Below are 17,475 nucleotides of genomic sequence, written 5' to 3' on the forward strand. Positions count from 1 at the left end.
TCGAACTCGTTCACACACTGGGCAATGAGCTAATCGCGCGGATGCCCTATCCCGATCCGTCACCACGCCGTGTGAACAGGGCGACTTCATTCGCCACATTGAAGCACAGGTGCAGCTGTATGCCAGCAACCTCCCAGCCACTGATGAACGAGTTATACAAATACGCAAAGAAACTGCCAAATATCCCCTACTGCAGCGCGTGATGAAGCACCTCGCCCATGACTGGCAAAAGGGGCAGTGCCCCCAGTTCTTCAACGTTAAGGACGAGCTGATGGTTGTTGAGGGGATCCTTCTTAAACTAGATAGAATAGTCATTCCCAAAGCATGCAAAACATGATGCTCAGACAGATCCATGAGGGTCACCTGGGGGTTGAGAAATGTTGACGCAGAGCTCGGCAGGCAGTTTACTGGCTTGGTATCAGCCAGGACATTGCCAACACAGTCCTCAACTGCACAACATGCCAGAAGTTTCAACCAGCTCAGTCCAAGGAAACGCTGCAACAGCACGAGATTGTGACCTCTCCATGATCCAAGGTGGGGATAGACCTCTTTCGCTCCAATGGGCATGATTACGTGCTCCTGGTCGACTACTTCTCCAGATACCCGGAAGTGGTGAAACTGTTGGACCTCACGTCCAAGTCCGTCATCAAAGCCTGCAAAGAGACGTTTGCCAGGCATGGGATACCACGGTAATGAGTGACAACGGTGCATGTTTCTACAGCCAAGACTGGTCCGACTTTGCACGATCCTACCACTTTAGGCACATCACATCCAGTCCCCATTACCCGCAATCAAACGGGAAGGCCGAGAAAGGGGTCCACATTGTCAAGCGGTTGCTGTGCAAGGCTGCAGACTCAGCCTCGGATTTCAACCTGGCGCTATTGGCATACAGGGCAACCCCTCTGTCAACTGGTTTGTCTCCGGCGCAGTTGCTCATGAACCGCAACCTGAGGACGGCTGGTCCAGCTATCCATGTTTCAGATCTCGACCACCTCACGGTGCTGCAGAACGTGCAGCGATCCAGGGACCAGCAAAAGATCACGTATGATGCTCATGCCACGGATCTGTCTGCTCTGGCTCCAGACGATGTTGTTCGCGTTCAGCTGCCTGAGGGAGGTTGGTCAGCCCCAGCTGTTGTTGTCAGACAGGCTGCTCCCAGGTCTTTCGTAGTCCAAATGGCTGATGGCTCCATTTTATGGTGCAACGGGAGGGCGCTGCATAAAGTTCCCTGCCCATCAGCCGGCCACACTTCTACGCATGTCATCATGCCTCCTCTGGACGTCTTGCACCACGAGGCCATCGATCTGGCAGCTATTCCACCTGTTCACAAGGCCACTGAGATAGCAGCCATCCCGCCTGTCCACAAGGCCACCGATATAGCAGCCATCCCGCCTGTCCAGGTGCCGGCGTCCCCCCCTCCACCTCTGCGGCGATGAACGAGAATACGTCGCCCACCACAAAGACTGAATCTATAGACTTAAATCTTGTAAATTTTGTTCAGTTTGCTCTGTATCTGTGTGGTAGTCGGTATTAGGGGTATTACGGTACCCAGGTTGATGCTGTAACACCATTGGTGTGGGAGGTACCTGAGACAGCTATATCATTGGTGAAGCCTGCCTGCTGGTTCCGCCCAGTAAAGTGGAGTATAAGAGTCTGTGTCGCCCCAGCTGCTGCATTCTGTACCTTGCGCTGCTGGGGGAAACATCTAGTCCAATAAAGCCTTCAATTGTCGTCCAATCTCGCGTCTGGAGTCATTGATCGAGCATCAATTTATTGGACTAGGTTTTAAAGAATGGAGCTCCGAATCAAACCAGAGTGTCTGCAATTCAGCCCCCACACGGCAAACTCAGCGGCAACCTTCAAACACTGGCTGGCGTGCTTCAACGGGTACCTCAGGACAGCCACAACTACACCCACGGAGGACCAGAAGATGCAAGTTCTCCACTCGAAGGTGAGCCCAGAGATCTACACCCTCATCGAGGATGCGGACAATTTTAAGGCCGCGATGGCCCTGTTGAAAGGACACTATATTCGCCCAGTAAACCAGGTCTACACCCGACATCTCCACCATAGTCCTCCACAATAGTCGTCCACCTCCACAATAGTCCTCAGCACCAGGGCCCCGTAAGGCTGCGTACTTAGCCCCCTACTCTACTCCCTGTACACACACAACTGCGTGGCAAATCTTGGTTCCAACTCCATCTACAAGTTTACTGACGATACGACCATAGTGGGACGGATCTCGAATAACGACGAGTCAGAATACAGGAGGGAGATAGAGAACCTAGTGGAGTGGTGCAGTGACAACAATCTCTCCCTCAATGCCAGCAAAACTAAAGAGCTGGTCATTGACTTCAGGAAGCAAAGTACTGTACACTCCCCTGTCAGCATCAACGGGGCCGAGTTGGAGATGGTTAGCCGTTTCAAATTCCGAGGGGTGCACATCTCCAAAAATCTGTCCTGGTCCACCCACGTCGACGCTACCATCAAGAAAGCACAACAGCTCCTGTACTTCCTCAGGAAACTAAGGAAATTCGGCATGTCCACATTAACCCTTACCAATTTTTACAGATACACCATAGAAAGCATCCTATCCGGCTGCATCACAGCCTGGTATGGCAACTGCTCGGCCCAGGACCGCAGGAAACCTCAGAGAGTTGTGAGCACCGCCCAGCCCATCACATGAACCTGCCTCCCATCCATTAACTCCATCTACACCTCCCGCTGCCTGGGGAAAGCAGGCAGCATAATCAAAGGTCCCTCCCAACCGGCTTACTCACTCTTCCAACTTCTTCCATAGGGCAGGAGATACAGAAGTCTGAGAACACGCACGAACAGACTCAAAAACAGCTTCTTCCCCACTGTCACCAGACTCCTAAATGACCCTCTTATGGACTGACCTCATTAACACTATATCCTGTATGCTTCATCCGATGCCAGTGCTTATGTAGTTACATTGTATATGTTGTGTTGCCCTATTATATATTTTCTTTTATTCCCTTTTCTTCCCATGTACTTCATGATCTGTTGAGCTGCTCGCAGAAAAATACTTTTCACTGTACCTCGGTACACGTGACAATAAGCAAATCCAATCCAATCCAACCCAACATCTGCTAGCGATGAGGCGACAAATCCCCAGGGAATCGCTTGGGAATACCGTGCGCTCCTGGTATTAGGTAGGAACTGTGACTGCCTGCAAGATTCAGCCAGCGACCACACGAACCTTTAATCCCGGACGCATTCGTTGCAGGTTTGCGAGAGAAAGAGACATCAGGCCTCAAGGAGGCACGGGCCCTTGCCAGCTCCCTGGATATGGCCTCCCGAAACGCCCATGCGTACGTCCCCCGGACGCGCGGCAGCCCCTTGGGCAGCATGGAAGACCCCCGCGGCCGACCCCAATGCATCCTCCCACAAGCTTGTGCCACGCAGCTACCAGGCAACCCCGGGGGGCCCCGCTGTTATTTTTGTGGGCAAGCCAAGCACCCCCGGCAACGCTGCCCGGCCCGCTCCTCCACCTGCAAAGGGTGCGGCAAAAAGGACCATTTTGTGGCGGTATGCCAGGCCAGGGCGTTCGTCGCGGTCCCTAGGGGCGAACCGGGACCGCCATCACAACTCCCTCCACGAGCCACGTGCGGCGAGCAGGTGCCGCCATCTTCCTTTTCCCGAGCCACGTGCAGGCCCGGGCGCCACCATCTTGTTCCCCCAGCCATGTGCGACCAGTGGGCGCCGCCATCTTGGCTGGAGTCTCAGGACCCCGATTCAGATGACCACACACCGCCCGAGGAAAATCTCCAACTTTTACCACGACTCACCTCAGTGACCCTGGACCAGACTCGGCCCCGAACGCTCTCGACCACGACGACGACCGTGCTCATCAACGGGCGCAAAACATTCTGCCTGATCGACTCCGGGAGCCCAGAGAGCTTCATACACCCCAACACCTTAAGGCACTGTTCTCTTACCATCCACCCAGTTCACCAAAAAATCTCCCTGGCCTCCGGGTCTCACTCTGTAGAGATCAAAGGGTTCTGCGTAGCGAACCTCATGGTCCAGGGAAGGGAATTTAAATATTTCCGGCTGTACATCCTCCCTCACATCTGCGCTGCCACGCTCCTAGGGTTAGACTTCCAATGTAACCTCCAGAGTTTAACTTTTAAATTCGGCGGCCCTATACCCCCCTCACTGTCTGCAGCCTCGCGACCCTCAAAGTCGATCCGCCTTCCCTTTTTGCGAACCTCACCCCGGATTGCAAACCCATCGCCACCAGGAGCAGACGACAGTGCCCAGGACCGGATCTTCATTAGGTCGGAAGTCCAGCGGTTACTGAAGGAAGGTATTATTGAGGCTAGCAACAATCCCCGGAGAGCTCAAGTAGTGGTTGTAAAGACCAGGGAGAAGCACAGGATGGTCATCGATTATAGTCAGACCATCAACAGGTGTACGCAGCTCGACGTGTACCCTCTCCCCCGCATATCTGATTTAGAACATAGAACATAGAAGAGTTATATCTGGGGGAAAGGCAATTATGATGCGATGAGGCAAGACTGAGGATGCATCGGATGGGGAGGGAAACTGCAGGGGATGGGCACAATTGAAATGTGGAGCTTGCTCAAGGAACAGCTACTGCGTGTCCTGGATAAGTATGTACCTGTCAGGCAGGGAGGAAGTGGTCGAGCGAGGGAACCGTGGTTTACTAAAGTAATTGAAACACTTGTCAAGAGGAAGAAGGAGGCTTATGTAAAGATGAGACGTGGAGGTTCAGTTAGGGCGCTCGTGAGTTACAAATTAGCTAGGAAGGACCTAAAGAGAGCTAAGAAGAGCCAGGAGGGGACATGAGAAGTCTTTGGCAGCTAGGATCAAGGATAACCCTAAAGCTTTCTATAGATATGTCAGGAATAAAAGAATGACTAGGGTAAGAGTAGGGCCAGTCAAGGACATTAGTGGGAAGTTGTGCGTGGAGTCCAAGGAGATAGGAGAGGTGCTAAATGAATATTTTTCGTCAGTACAGTATTCACACAGGATAAAGACAATGTTGTCGAGGAGAATACTGAGATACAGGCTACTAGACTAGAAGAGCTTGAGGTTCATAAGGAGAAGGTGTTAGCAATTCTGGAAAGTGTGAAAATTTGATAAGTCCCCTGGGCCGGATAGGATTTATCCTAGGATTCTCTGGGAAGCTAGGGAGGAGATTGCTGAGCCTTTGGCTTTGATCTTTAAGTCATCTTTGTCTACAGGAATAGTGCCAGAAGACTGGAGGATAGCAAATGTTGTCCCCTTGTTCAAGAAGGGGAGTAGAGACAACCCCAGTAACTATAGACCAGTGAGCCTTACTTCTGTTGTGGGCAAAGTCTTGGAAAGGTTTCTCAGAGATAGGATGTATAATCATCTGGAAAGGAATAATTTGATTAGAGATAGTCAACACGGTTTTGTGAAGGGTAGGTTGTGCCTCACAAACCTTATTGAGTTCTTTGAGAAGGTGACCAAACAGGTGGATGAGGGTAAAGCAGTTGATGTGGTGTATATGGATTTCAGTAAAGTATTTGATAAGGTTCCCCACGGTAGGCTATTGCAGAAAATACGGAGGCATGAGATTCAGGATGATTTAGCAGTTTGGATCAGAAATTGGCTAGTTGGAAGAAGACAAAGGGTGGTGGTTAATGGGAAATGTTCAGACTGGAGTCCAGTTACAAGTGGTGTACCACAAGGATCTGTTTTGGGGCTACTGCTGTTTGTCATTTTTATAAATGACCTGGAGGAGGGCGTAGAAGGATGGGTGAGTAAATTTGCAGATGACACTAAAGTTGGTGGAGTTGTGAACAGTGCGGAAGGATGTTACAAGTTACAGAGGGACATAGATAAACTGCAGAGCTGGGCTGAGAGGTGGCAAATGGAGTTTAATGCAGAAAAGTGTGAGGTGATTCATTTTGGAAGGAATAACAGGAAGACAGAGTACTGGGCTAATGGTATGATTCTTGGTAGTGTGGATGAGCAGAGAGATCTCGGTGTCCATGTACATAGATCCCTGAAAGTTGCCACCCAGGTTGAGAGGGTTGTTAAGAAGGCGTATGGTGTGTTTGCTTTTATTGGTAGAGGGATTGAGTTTCAGAGCCATGAGGTCATGTTGCAGCTGTACAAAACTCTGGTGCGGCCGCATTTGGAGTATTGCGTGCAATTCTGGTCGCCGCATTATAGGAAGAATGTGGAAGCATTGGAAAGGGTGCAGAGGAGATTTACCAGAATGTTGCCTGGTATGGAGGGAAGATCTTATGAGGAAAGGCTGAGGGACTTGAGGCTGTTTTCATTAGAGAGAAGAAGGTTAAGAGGTGACTTAATTGAGGCATACAAGATGATCAGAAGATTAGATAGGGTGGACAGTGAGAGCCTTTTTCCTCGGTTGGTGATGTCTAGCACGAGGGGACATAGCTTTAAATTGAGGGGAGATAGATATAGGACAGATGTCAGAGGTAGGTTCTTTACTCAGAGAGTAAGAAGGGCGTGGAATGCCCTGCCTGCAACAGTAGTGGACTCGCCAACACTAAGGGCATTCAAATGGTCATTCGATAGACATATAGATGATAAGGGAATAGTATAGATGGGATTTAGAGTGGTTTCAGTGGTCGGCGCAACATCGAGGGCCGAAGGGCCTGAACTGCGCTGTAATGTTCTACGTTCTATGTTTTATGCGGACAAGGCCCGCCCACTAATTCAATCCACGGTTTTTCCCCTGTCGGCAGAGGCTCGCCAGGTTTTCAGCCGCATCAAAACGGGCATCGCAAACGCCATGATGCATGCAATCGCTTCCCTTCCAAGTCGAGAGCGACGCGTCTGACGTAGCTCTGGCTGCCACCCTCAACCAAGCGGGCAGGCCCGTGGCCTTCTTCTCACGCACCCTTCACGCTTCAGAAATCCGCCATTCCTCCGTTGAAAAGGAGGCCCAGGCCATAGTAGAAGCTGTGCGGCACTGGAGGCATTACCTGGCCGGCAGGAGATTCACTCTCCTCACTGACCAACGGTCGGTTGCTTTCATGTTCGATAATGCACAGCGGGGCAAGATAAAGAACGATAAGAGCTGACCCGACGGTCCAGGAATCTCCTAGTCTCCCGCTGGCAGGAAGTCCTTCCTGATACTCTCCACTCCATCCAATCACTGCTGTGTACCACGACAAATAAAACACCTCATGAATGTCTCCTTGTCTTCCCTATGTAGTCCTCCTCTGGGACCTCGGTCCCAACCTGGCTGGCAGCTCCTGGACCCATCCTGCTCTGCAAACACGTGCGGGCGCATAAGTCGGACCCATTGGTGGAGAGGGTCCACCTCCTTCACGCTATCCCTCAATACGCCTACATGGCGTACCCCGACGGCCGACAGGATACGGTCTCCCTACGGGACCTGGCGCCCGCTGGATCTCCACCCCCCCCCCCCCCCCCCCCACCAACCCCACCCTCCCTTCCACCGGCGCATCCCACAGCCGCCCCCTTCCCAGGTGGATCAGTCCTCCCAGTGGTCCCATCTAGGGGTGATGAAGCTACCGAAGGAGCCGAAGCCACGCTCCTGGAGTCACGGATGCCCGAGCCGGCGCCTGCATCACCGCCGAAACTGCCACGATCGCAGAGGACGACCAGGGCCCCCGATCAACTAATTGCTTCATTTTGACACATGAATGTAAATAAATACTGTAAATAGTTGCGACATATAACGAGGCAAAATACTGTACTAATGCATACCAGGTACCACCATAACCTCAACCTCAACTACTGTATAACACAAGACCACCACCCCCCCCCGGACTCTTTTTTAAGAGAGGGTGAATGTGGTAGTCGGTATTAGGGGTACTGCGGTACCCAGGTTGAGGCTGTAAGACCATTGGTGTGGGAGGTACCTGAGACAGCAAGATCATTGGTGAAGCCTACCTGCTGGTTCCGCCCAGTAAGACGGAGTATAAGAGCCTGTGTCCCCCCAGCTGCTGCATTCTGTACCTGCGCTGCTGGGGGAAACATCCAGTCCAATAAAGCCTTCAATTGCCGTCCAATCTCGCTTCTGGAGTCATTGATCGAGCATCAATCTGCACTATAGACACCTTCCCATGTACATATGTTCATTCATTCCCCACTTGTACATCGTTATGCATATACAGCCACATACCAAAATGTATTTTAAAAGGGAGAGATGTCATAATATCCACTCATGTATATCATGAGATGCAAACAGGCAGTGATTCACACACAGGATAACCAATGAACACACACGACACAGAACAACCAATCACCAAACAGGACACCACCACTATAAAGCTCACAGGGCATTAAGGCTCTCCCTGTCTCACAAGACGCGGCCAGGGAGATAGTCGCAGTGCACAGGCCAATGAACATCATCACCATGTGATAGAGAGCTCGTCTGGTCAAGCAAGTAGGAAGTTATCAGTTAGGCTAATAGAGTGTCAACCCACAGCAGATTATGTACAGCAATCAACAGGTTCAATAAAACAGTGTTGGACCATCTCCTGTGTCGGAAGCCTGTTTCTTGTTTTACTGCATCCAGTTGCAGTCGATGTTAGACCAACACAGATAACACATCACGATATTTACAGGTACGGGATTTTTTTGCGACGGTAGGTACCAAAATTCCTAGTCCTGCCGCTGAGGGGGATTCAGGTCAGGGTGTCCTTTAGAGGATGGATAGGGGAGGGTAGCGTCTCAGACATATATAAAGAGCTTATGGGTTCGGAGGAGGCGCAGACCAAAGAGCTGAAGAGTAAGTGGGAAGAGGAGCTGGGGTAGAGATGGAGGAGGGCCTTTGGGCGGACGCATTAGGAAGGGTCAATGCTACTGCAACATGTGCCAGGCTCAGACTGATACAATTTAAGGTTGTTCACCGGGCTCACATGACAGTGGCCCGGATGAGCAGATTCTTTGCGGTGGAGGACAGGTGTGCAGAACGTGCGGGAGGGCCAGCGAACCATGTCCACATGTTCTGGGCATGTCCAAAACTGAGGGGATTTTGGCAGGGGTTTGCCGACGCCATGTCTACGGTGTTAAATACGAGGGTGGCAATGAGTCCGGAGGTGGCGATTTTTGGGATATCGCAGGATCCGGGAATCCAGGCAGACGTTGGGGCCTTTGCTTCCCTGGTAGCCCGGAGGCGGATATTGCTGGCACAGCCCCTGATATCGGAGACCTGGCTTTCAGACATGGCAGGCTTCCTCTGCCTGGAGAAAATTAAGTTTGCCATGAGAGGGTCTCAGCTGGGGTCGCCCGGAGGTGGCAACCAGTCATCGACTTGATCACAGAGAACTAATCGTCAGCAGAAGGGGGGGAGCTAGCCTTACGTAGGTTAGGGGGTAAGTAGTGGCAAGACCTGCAGGAGAGGGTGGTGGAATTTGCACTGTGTATATATTTCTCTTGGTTATTTATATTGTTGATTCTGTTACTGTTAAAATGCCAAAGAAAATACCTCAATAAAACGTTTATTTAAAAAAATACATCAGTTACCATTCTCGTCACTCTATTCTTCGAGAATTCTAAGAGCCTGATTGCGTTTTACTGATCTTTTGCCACAGTGGATAATGTCTCCTTGCCTCTGAGCCAGCAGCTCTGAGTTCAAGTCCAACCCTAGGACTTACTATCTGAGGGAGGTGCATTCATTACACAGCCAAACAAGCTGAGTATCAACTTTTAAATCCCTCCCAGGTGGCACAGTGGTTAGAACTGCTGCCTCACAGCACGAGGACCTAGGTTTGATCCCAGCCCCGAGTCACTGTCCGTGTGGAGTTTGCACATTCGCCCCGTGCTTGCGTGCGTCTCACCCCCACAACCAGAAAATGTGCAGGGTAGGTGACCTGGCCATGCTAAATTGCCCCTTAATTGGAAAGAAACAGAATTGGACACTCTAAATGATTTTTTAAAAACTTTTAAATCCCTCAAACGTACGTCACTGGCAGGCAGTAAGAGCGGGAGAAATTCTTGCGCTGGAATGAAATCTGAACCTCTGCCATCTTTACCCATAGCTCCAGGCTACAACATGCATGTAAAGTGTATGTTGTCTCTTCCTGGGGTGGCTGGGTGGCTCGGGCAGCTGGCGTGGATCAAATTGGTGCGAAGAGTGCAGGGTTTTAATCCCAGTTCCGGTGGACTGGATTAGGGACCTCCCACCTGTGGTGGGTGGTGTGGGTCAGATTTGCCTTCAGCTCAGTTGGCTGGACAGCTGGTTTGTGATGCAGAGCGAGGCCAACAGCGTGGCTTCAGATATCCGGACCGGCTGAGGTTATTCATGCAGGCCCCGCCTTCTCAACCTTGCCCCTCGCCTGAGGTGTGGTGACCCTCAGGTTAAATCAGCACCAGTCAGCTCTCCCCCTCAAAGGGGAAGGCAGCCAATAGTCATCTGGGACTATGGCAACTTTACTGAACAAAATAGGTTTAAAATAAAGTGAACCACGTGCCTTTCAGATAGAGGCAAATGCTTGGGATTTTGCAATGTGTCCATTTCTCCCACAGAGATGTGCAAGTTAGGTGGATTGGCTGTGCTAAATTGCCCCATTGTGTCCAAAGGTTAGGTGGGGTTACGGGTTTGTGGGGAGTGAGCTTAGATCGGGTGCTCTTTCAGAGGGTCGTTGCAGACTAATGGGCTGAATGGCCTCCTTCTGCACTGTAGGGTTTCTATGTTTTCTACTTTGTATCTATGATGACCCAGGAGGTAGAGTAGCTGAGCAAACCGTGGTTTATTTACGGTCAAAGGAAACGGCCGCTAAGGTGGTTATACACACACAATAGGACCCTATCAGGTCAACCAGGATTCCGGTCCCTGTCTGGGCTGGCCTTTATACAGTCTAACTACGAGCCTCGGCTGGGCAGGCCTCTTCCCACTAATCTAATCTAATCGATTGAAATGAAAAATTGCTTATTGTCACGAGTAGACTTCAATGAAGTTACTGTGAAAAGCCCCTAGTCGCCACATTCCAGTGCCTGTCCGGGGAGGCTGGTACAGGAATTGAACCGTGCTGCTGGCCTGCCTCGGTCTGCTTTAAAAGCCAGTGGTTTAGCCCAATGTGCTAAACCAGCCTCTAAGAGTCTCCTGTGGGCCTCGTGAGGGTTATTACAGTATCATCCAGGAGTAGTTGACATGGATATTGGATTGGCTTCACAAATAACAAATTCATTAGAGTTACGTACATACATGAGAAAATGTGACTTTCTAAGAGCAGAGTGTGATCAGTCTGTGATGTTATTTGTGTTGCTGTCGAATTCCTGGACCTGCATTGTGGTTAATAAACAAACTCTTTGAACTGCTTGGCAGTAATCAGGGAGCACATCCAACCAGGAGAGCCATGTTTGGCACAACCAATTGAAACTCAAGTTCAAGCTGTCCAAGATTTCTGTCATTGGTCCAAGTAAACACCAGATAACCTGCTCATGAATACATATCTGATAGGGAAAGGGTGGGTCCAAACGCTCAGGTTTCAAGTATCAAAGGTTAATCTATGCGGCACACACTGGTGGCTCGATTTGAATCAAAATTCTGACAGGTTCGAAGTATTGCAATAAGATATCCCCCCCGGTATTCCTTCCACCTTGGATACAGGAACATAGACGTGAAGAGAAGTCTGGATCAGGAGTCTGGGCCTCTATTCTCTATTTCTGAACCATCGTTTGAAATTTAAAAATGGCTTTTGGACTCTCAAAAGCCCTGAATTTTCTTGTGTTGTGTACTTTGCTGTCTCATGGAAGGTCCCAGTGGTGGAATCCCTTTAACACTGATGAAAAGGTAAAAACTACAACTACGCAACCTGCAGAAATTGCAGCAGATCAGCCTGCAGAAATTGCAACAACTCAACCTACAGAAATTGCAACAATGCAACCTGCAGACATTGTAACAACTCAACCTGCAGAAATTGCAACAGATCAGCCTGCAGTAATTGCAACAACACAGCCTGCAGAGGTTACAGCAACTCCACCTGCAGAAATTGCAACAACACAACCTACAGAGGTTGCAGCAACTCCACCTGCAGAAATTGCAACAACACAACCTGCAGAAATTGCAACAACACAACCTGAAGAAATTGCAACAACACAACCTGCAGAAAGTGCAACACAACCTGCAGTAATTGCAACAACACAACCTACAGAGGTTGCAGCAACTCCACCTGCAGAAATTGCGACAACACAACCTGCAGAAATTGCAACAACACAACCTGCAGAAATTGCAACAACACAACCTGCAGAAATTGCAACAACACAACCTGCAGAAATTGCAACAACACAACCTGCAGAAATTGCAACACAACCTGCAGAAATTGCAACAACACAACCTACAGAGGTTGCAGCAACTCCACCTGCAGAAATTGCAACAACACAACCTGCAGAAAGTGCAACACAACCTGCAGTAATTTCAACAACACAACCTACAGAGGTTGCAGCAACTCCACCTGCAGAAATTGCAACAACACAACCTGCAGAAATTGCAACAACACAACCTGCAGAAAGTGCAACACAACCTGCAGAAATTGCAACAACACAACCTGCAGAAATTGCGACTGTGGGGAAAGTGACTAAACCTACCACATTCTTCCGAAGCGCTGTGACAAAGACCACCCAGCACACCCTTGGAATGTTTGCAACTCCCAAGTACACCAGACCTGATGATAGCAAAGGGGAAAGTGATCATGATTTGGGAAATGAAAAGGATGAGGAAAAAGAAGAACTTGAAACTCTCAGCTCTGTTTCGCCCCTAATAGGAAATGTCACAACTCTAGCACCAGAAGATAAATCCTCAATTCCACCAGGTTAGTGATATATTACACAAATCTTTCTCTTTCTCCAATTTCTTATCCACTCTCTCTCCGTTTGGAGCTCCTTTCTCTTTTGATCGTTTTCTTTAGCTATTATTGAGCGTAACATGAATTTTTACTTCTCATGGGATATTGTAGAAAACAGAACACTCAACGTTATCCATTTTTAAATTTATTTATTAATGATTTTAAAGTACCCAATTCTTTTTTTCCAATTAAGGGGCAATTTAGCGTGGCCAGTTCACCTACCCTGCACATCTTTGGATTGTGGGGGTGAGACCCACGCAGACACAGGGAGAATGCGCAAACACCACACGGACAGTGACCCGGGCCCGGGATCGAACCGGGTCCTCGACGCCGTGAGGCCATTGGGAGGTCATTAACAGTGATGCTGATCTCTTCTTCCTCCCTCTCTGTGCCTTGATTTTCAGCCAAGAGGTCATAATCCAGCCACCCTTCCCTCCCAACTCCCAATATATTTTGTCACTTTTCCAATGTCCAGTCTTTGTTATCCAGCTGCTCATTTTCCTTTGGTTTAATGCCAGTTCATGAGCCTTCAACTGGAAACTGATGCTGTGCCTTCAACAGTCTCTTTTCCTTCTTCCCACAGCCACTCTCATTTATCAACTATGCCTTTACCTCAGACCTACCATGATTGCAAAGACGTTACTTTGATAGGACAGAAGGAGCTTTATCTTGATCAGATTGAGTGCTAATTATTTGACAACTCCTCCCTTCGCCCTCTGGTTCCCAGAAGCGCGTGGCACCGCTGGTCGCATTCCTACCTCGGTTCTGGGTTCTAGGTTCATGTCTCCCTCGGGGGCCTCAACACAAACATTCAAAGTGGATACTCTACTTTAGCACTGAAGGAGTGCTGCCCTGTCAGAGGTACTGTCATTTGGATGACAAACAAAGGCCCACTTCTCTGGTGGACGTAAAACGTCCGATGACACTATTTAAAAAGGTTTAGTGGAGTTATCCCCCGGCCAATATTTATCCCTCAATCAATGTCACAAGGGCAGATTATATGGTCCTTTTCACATTTGTGGGAGCTTGCTGTGCACAAATTGGCTGCTCCGTTTCCTACAATACAACATTTTGAAAGTATTGCATTGGCTGGAAAGTGCTTTGGGATGTCTTGTGGTCGTGGTTGGCACTACATAAATGCGAGCCTTTTTACCCTAAACCCCTCTCCCCGTTCCGTCCAATCTCGCCTTCAACAACCGATAGAAGGGGCTTGTGGACATTTTGTCGTGAAGGTCAAGATAATACAATCAGCTGCCTCTGCTGCTCCCCTCCTTTCCACTAAGCCTCCTGGCAACGATGCCCTTAATGCACCCCCTGCCCTAGCCCTGAACTTGCATCTTTCCTCAGTTTCTCTTCTACCTCCCCTTAAGACCTCATGAGCTCATCTTATCCGTGAGACCCACTTGCTGCTCCATTTACCCAGTTTCTCTATAACCTCTGGTCATCCAGCCTCTCTTTCTAGCCTCCATGTGAAATTAACAGTTGTCCCTCTCGAGATGTTGGCCCTCTCTCCTTCAAAACTTCTCTCATCACCCTCTCCTCAGCAACAAAATAACCCAAGATCACAAACTAGTGTACTATCTCCAACCTCCTTTTCTTCTGCAAGGTCTTCGAATATATCCGTACATTTCTGTGTTTGAATCCCTCCAATCAGGGCTGGAATTCTCCGGCCATTAGGATTCCCTTTTCCCGCTGGCAGCGTACCCCACCCACGGGTTTCCCAGTGGTGTAGAGTGGCTTCAACGGGAAATCCCATTGACAAGCGGTGGGAAGGGTGAATTCCCCCCCCCCCCCCCCCCCCCGCCAGTGAACAGCGTACCGCTGAGAAACACTCAGCTGGGGGGACCGGAAAATCCCGCCCCAGGTTTCTGTCCCCGCCTCATTTACAAATGACACCCTGTGTGACTGCCCTTGAGAAGGAGGTGGTGGTGAGTTGCCTTCTTGAACCGCTGCAGTCCATGTGGTGTAGGTACACTTACAGTCCTGTGAGGGAGGGAGATCCAGGATTGTGACCCAGCGACGGTGAAAGAACCGCAATATATTCCCAAGTCAGGATGGTGAGTGGCTTGGAGAGGAATCTCAATGGGTCAGTGTTCCCATGTATCTACAGCCTTTGTCTTTCTAGATGGTAGAGGTTGTGTGTTTGGAAGGTGCAGTCTAAGGAACCTTGGTGAGTTCCTGCAGTGCATCTTGTAGATGGTGCTCACGGCTGCTACTGTTCTTCAGCGGTTGAGTGAGTGACTGCTTGTGGATGGGGGTGCCAATCAAGTGGGTTGTTTTGTCCTGGATGGTAACCACCGTCTTGAGTGTTGTTGGAGCTGCACTCATCTAAGCAGGAGGATCAGTTCAGTTGAGTTTCTAGTCAATAGTAACTCTCCAGGATGCTGACTGTGGGGGATTCAGCGATGGCAATGCCACTAAATATCATGGGGCGATGGTTAGATACTCTCTTGTTGGAGATGGTCATTGCCTGGCACTTGTGTGGTGCAAATGTTACTTGCCACTTGTCAGGCCAAGCCTGGATATTGTCCAGGTCTTGCTGCATTTGGACAAGGACTGCTTCAGTGTCTGAGGAGTCACAAATGGGACTGTGCATTGTGCACATTCAGTGAACACCTTCACTTCTGACCTTATGATGGAAGGAAGGTCACTAACGAAACAGCTGAAGATGGTTGGGCCTAGGACACTACGCTGAGGAACTCCTGCAGTGATGTCCTGGAGCGGAGATGACTGACTTCCAACAACCACAACCACCTTCCTTTGTGCCAGGTATGTCTCCAACGAGCAGAGAGTTTTTCTACCAAGCCTGGATATTATCCAGGTCTTGCTGCATTTGAACACAAACTGTTCTGTGTCTGAGGAGCTAGGGCTCCTTAATGCCACTCTGGGGAAAATGCAACCTTGATGTCAAGGTCAGTCATTCTCACCTCACCCCTGGCGTTCATCCATTTTATCCACACTTGAACCAAGGCTGTAATGTGGTCAGGAGCTGAGGGACCCTGGTGGACCCCAAACTGAGCATCAGTGAGCATGTTATTGCTATGTAGGTACCATTTGATGACCCCTTCCATTGCTTTACTGATGAGCGAGAGTAGACTTACAGGGCGGTAAGTTGCTCGGTTGGATTTGTCCTGCTTTTTGTGTATAGGACACACCTGGGCAACTTTCCGGATTGCTGGGTAGATACCAGTGTTGCAACTGTACTAGAACAGCTTGGCTAGGGGCATAAGTCTTCAGTACAATTGCCAGAATATTGTCAGGGCCCATAGCTTTTGCAGTATCCAGTGCCTTCAGCCATTTCTTGATATAATGTGCAGGGAATCGAATTGGCTGAAGACTGACACCTGTGATGTTGGGCGGCATGGTAGCACAGTGGTTAGCACTGTCGCTTCACAGCGCAGGGTCCCAGGTTTAATTCCTGCTTGGGTCACTGGCTGTGCGGAGTCTGCACGTTCTCCCCGGTCTGCGTGTGTTTCCTCCGGGTGCTCCGGTTCCCTCCCACAAGTCCCAAAAGATATGTTTGTAAGGTGAATTTGACATCCGGAATTCTCCCTCAGTGTATGCGAACAGGCACCGGAATGTGGCAACTAGGGGATTTTCACAGTAACTTCATTGCCGTGTTAATGTATGTTTACTTGTGACAGTAATAAAGATTATTATTATGTTGGGGATCTCCAGAGGAGGTCAAGATGGATCCTCCACGCAACACTTCTGGCTGAAGATTGTTGGATTGGATTTGTTTATTGTCACGTGTACCGAGGTGCAGTGAAAAGTATTTTTCTGCGAGCAGCTCAACAGATCATTAAGTACATGGGAAGAAAAGGGAATAAAAGAAAATACATAATAGGGCAGCACATATACAATGTAACTATATAAGCACTGGCATCAGATGAAGCATACAGGGTGTAGTGTTAATGAGGTCAGTCCATAAGAGGGTCATTTAAGAGTCTGGTGACAGGGAAGAAGCTGTTTTTGAGTCTGTTCGTGTGTGTTCGCAGACTTCTGTATCTCCTGCCCTATGGAAGAAGTTGGAAGAGTGAGTAAGCCGGGTGGGAGGGATCTTTGATTATGCTGCCTGCTTTCCCCAGGCAGCGGGAGGTGTAGATGGAATCAATGGATGGGAGGCAGGTTGGTGTGATGCACTGGGTTGTGTTCACGACTCTGAAGTTTCTTGCGGTCCTGGGCCGAGCAGTTGCCATACCAGGCTGTGGTGCAGCCAGATAGGATGCTTTCTATGGTGCATCTGTAAAAGTTGGTAAGGGTTAATGTGGACATGCCAAATTTCCTTAGTTGCAGGTTCTACAGGCTTATCTTCTTCACTGATGTGCTGGGCTCTCTCGTCATTGAGGATGGAGATATTTGTGGAACCTGTTCCTCCAGTGAGTTGGGTTAATTGTCCACCACCATTCACGCCTGGATGTGGCAGCTCAGATCTGATTTGATGCTGTTGTAGCTTCACCAGGTTGACACCGCATTTATAGATATGCCTGGTGCTACTCTTGGCCTGCCCTCCTGCATTGAACCAGGGTCGATCTCCTAGTTTGGTGGTAATGGGAAAGTGGGGGATATGTAGAGCCATGAGGTTACAGATTGTGGTCGAGTACAATTCTGCTACTGCTTATCAGAAGTGATCTCTGATGACCAGACAGGAACTGTCAGGGGCTGA

The 17,475-nt window shown here is 49.5% G+C and overlaps 1 protein-coding gene across 4 annotated transcripts in view; it reads left to right on the forward strand.

Annotated features, from left to right (window-relative positions):
* Nucleotides 1-11,514: 11,514 nt before the first annotated feature.
* Nucleotides 11,515-17,475, forward strand: part of LOC119954241 (collagen alpha-1(XV) chain-like) — a 149,721-nt gene continuing 143,760 nt past the window's right edge. For 3 of the 4 annotated variants that reach the window (XM_038779319.1, XM_038779321.1, XM_038779322.1), the window contains exon 1: nt 11,515-12,776. In XM_038779319.1, the coding sequence (XP_038635247.1) occupies nt 11,657-12,776 (1,120 nt within the window). In that variant the 5' untranslated portion in view covers nt 11,515-11,656. The remainder of the gene's footprint in view (nt 12,777-17,475) is intronic. The other variant, XM_038779320.1, reaches the window with a different exon arrangement.

This window comes from Scyliorhinus canicula, chromosome 19, assembly GCF_902713615.1.
Source record: "Scyliorhinus canicula chromosome 19, sScyCan1.1, whole genome shotgun sequence".
NCBI classification, from domain to species: Eukaryota; Metazoa; Chordata; class Chondrichthyes; order Carcharhiniformes; family Scyliorhinidae; genus Scyliorhinus; species Scyliorhinus canicula.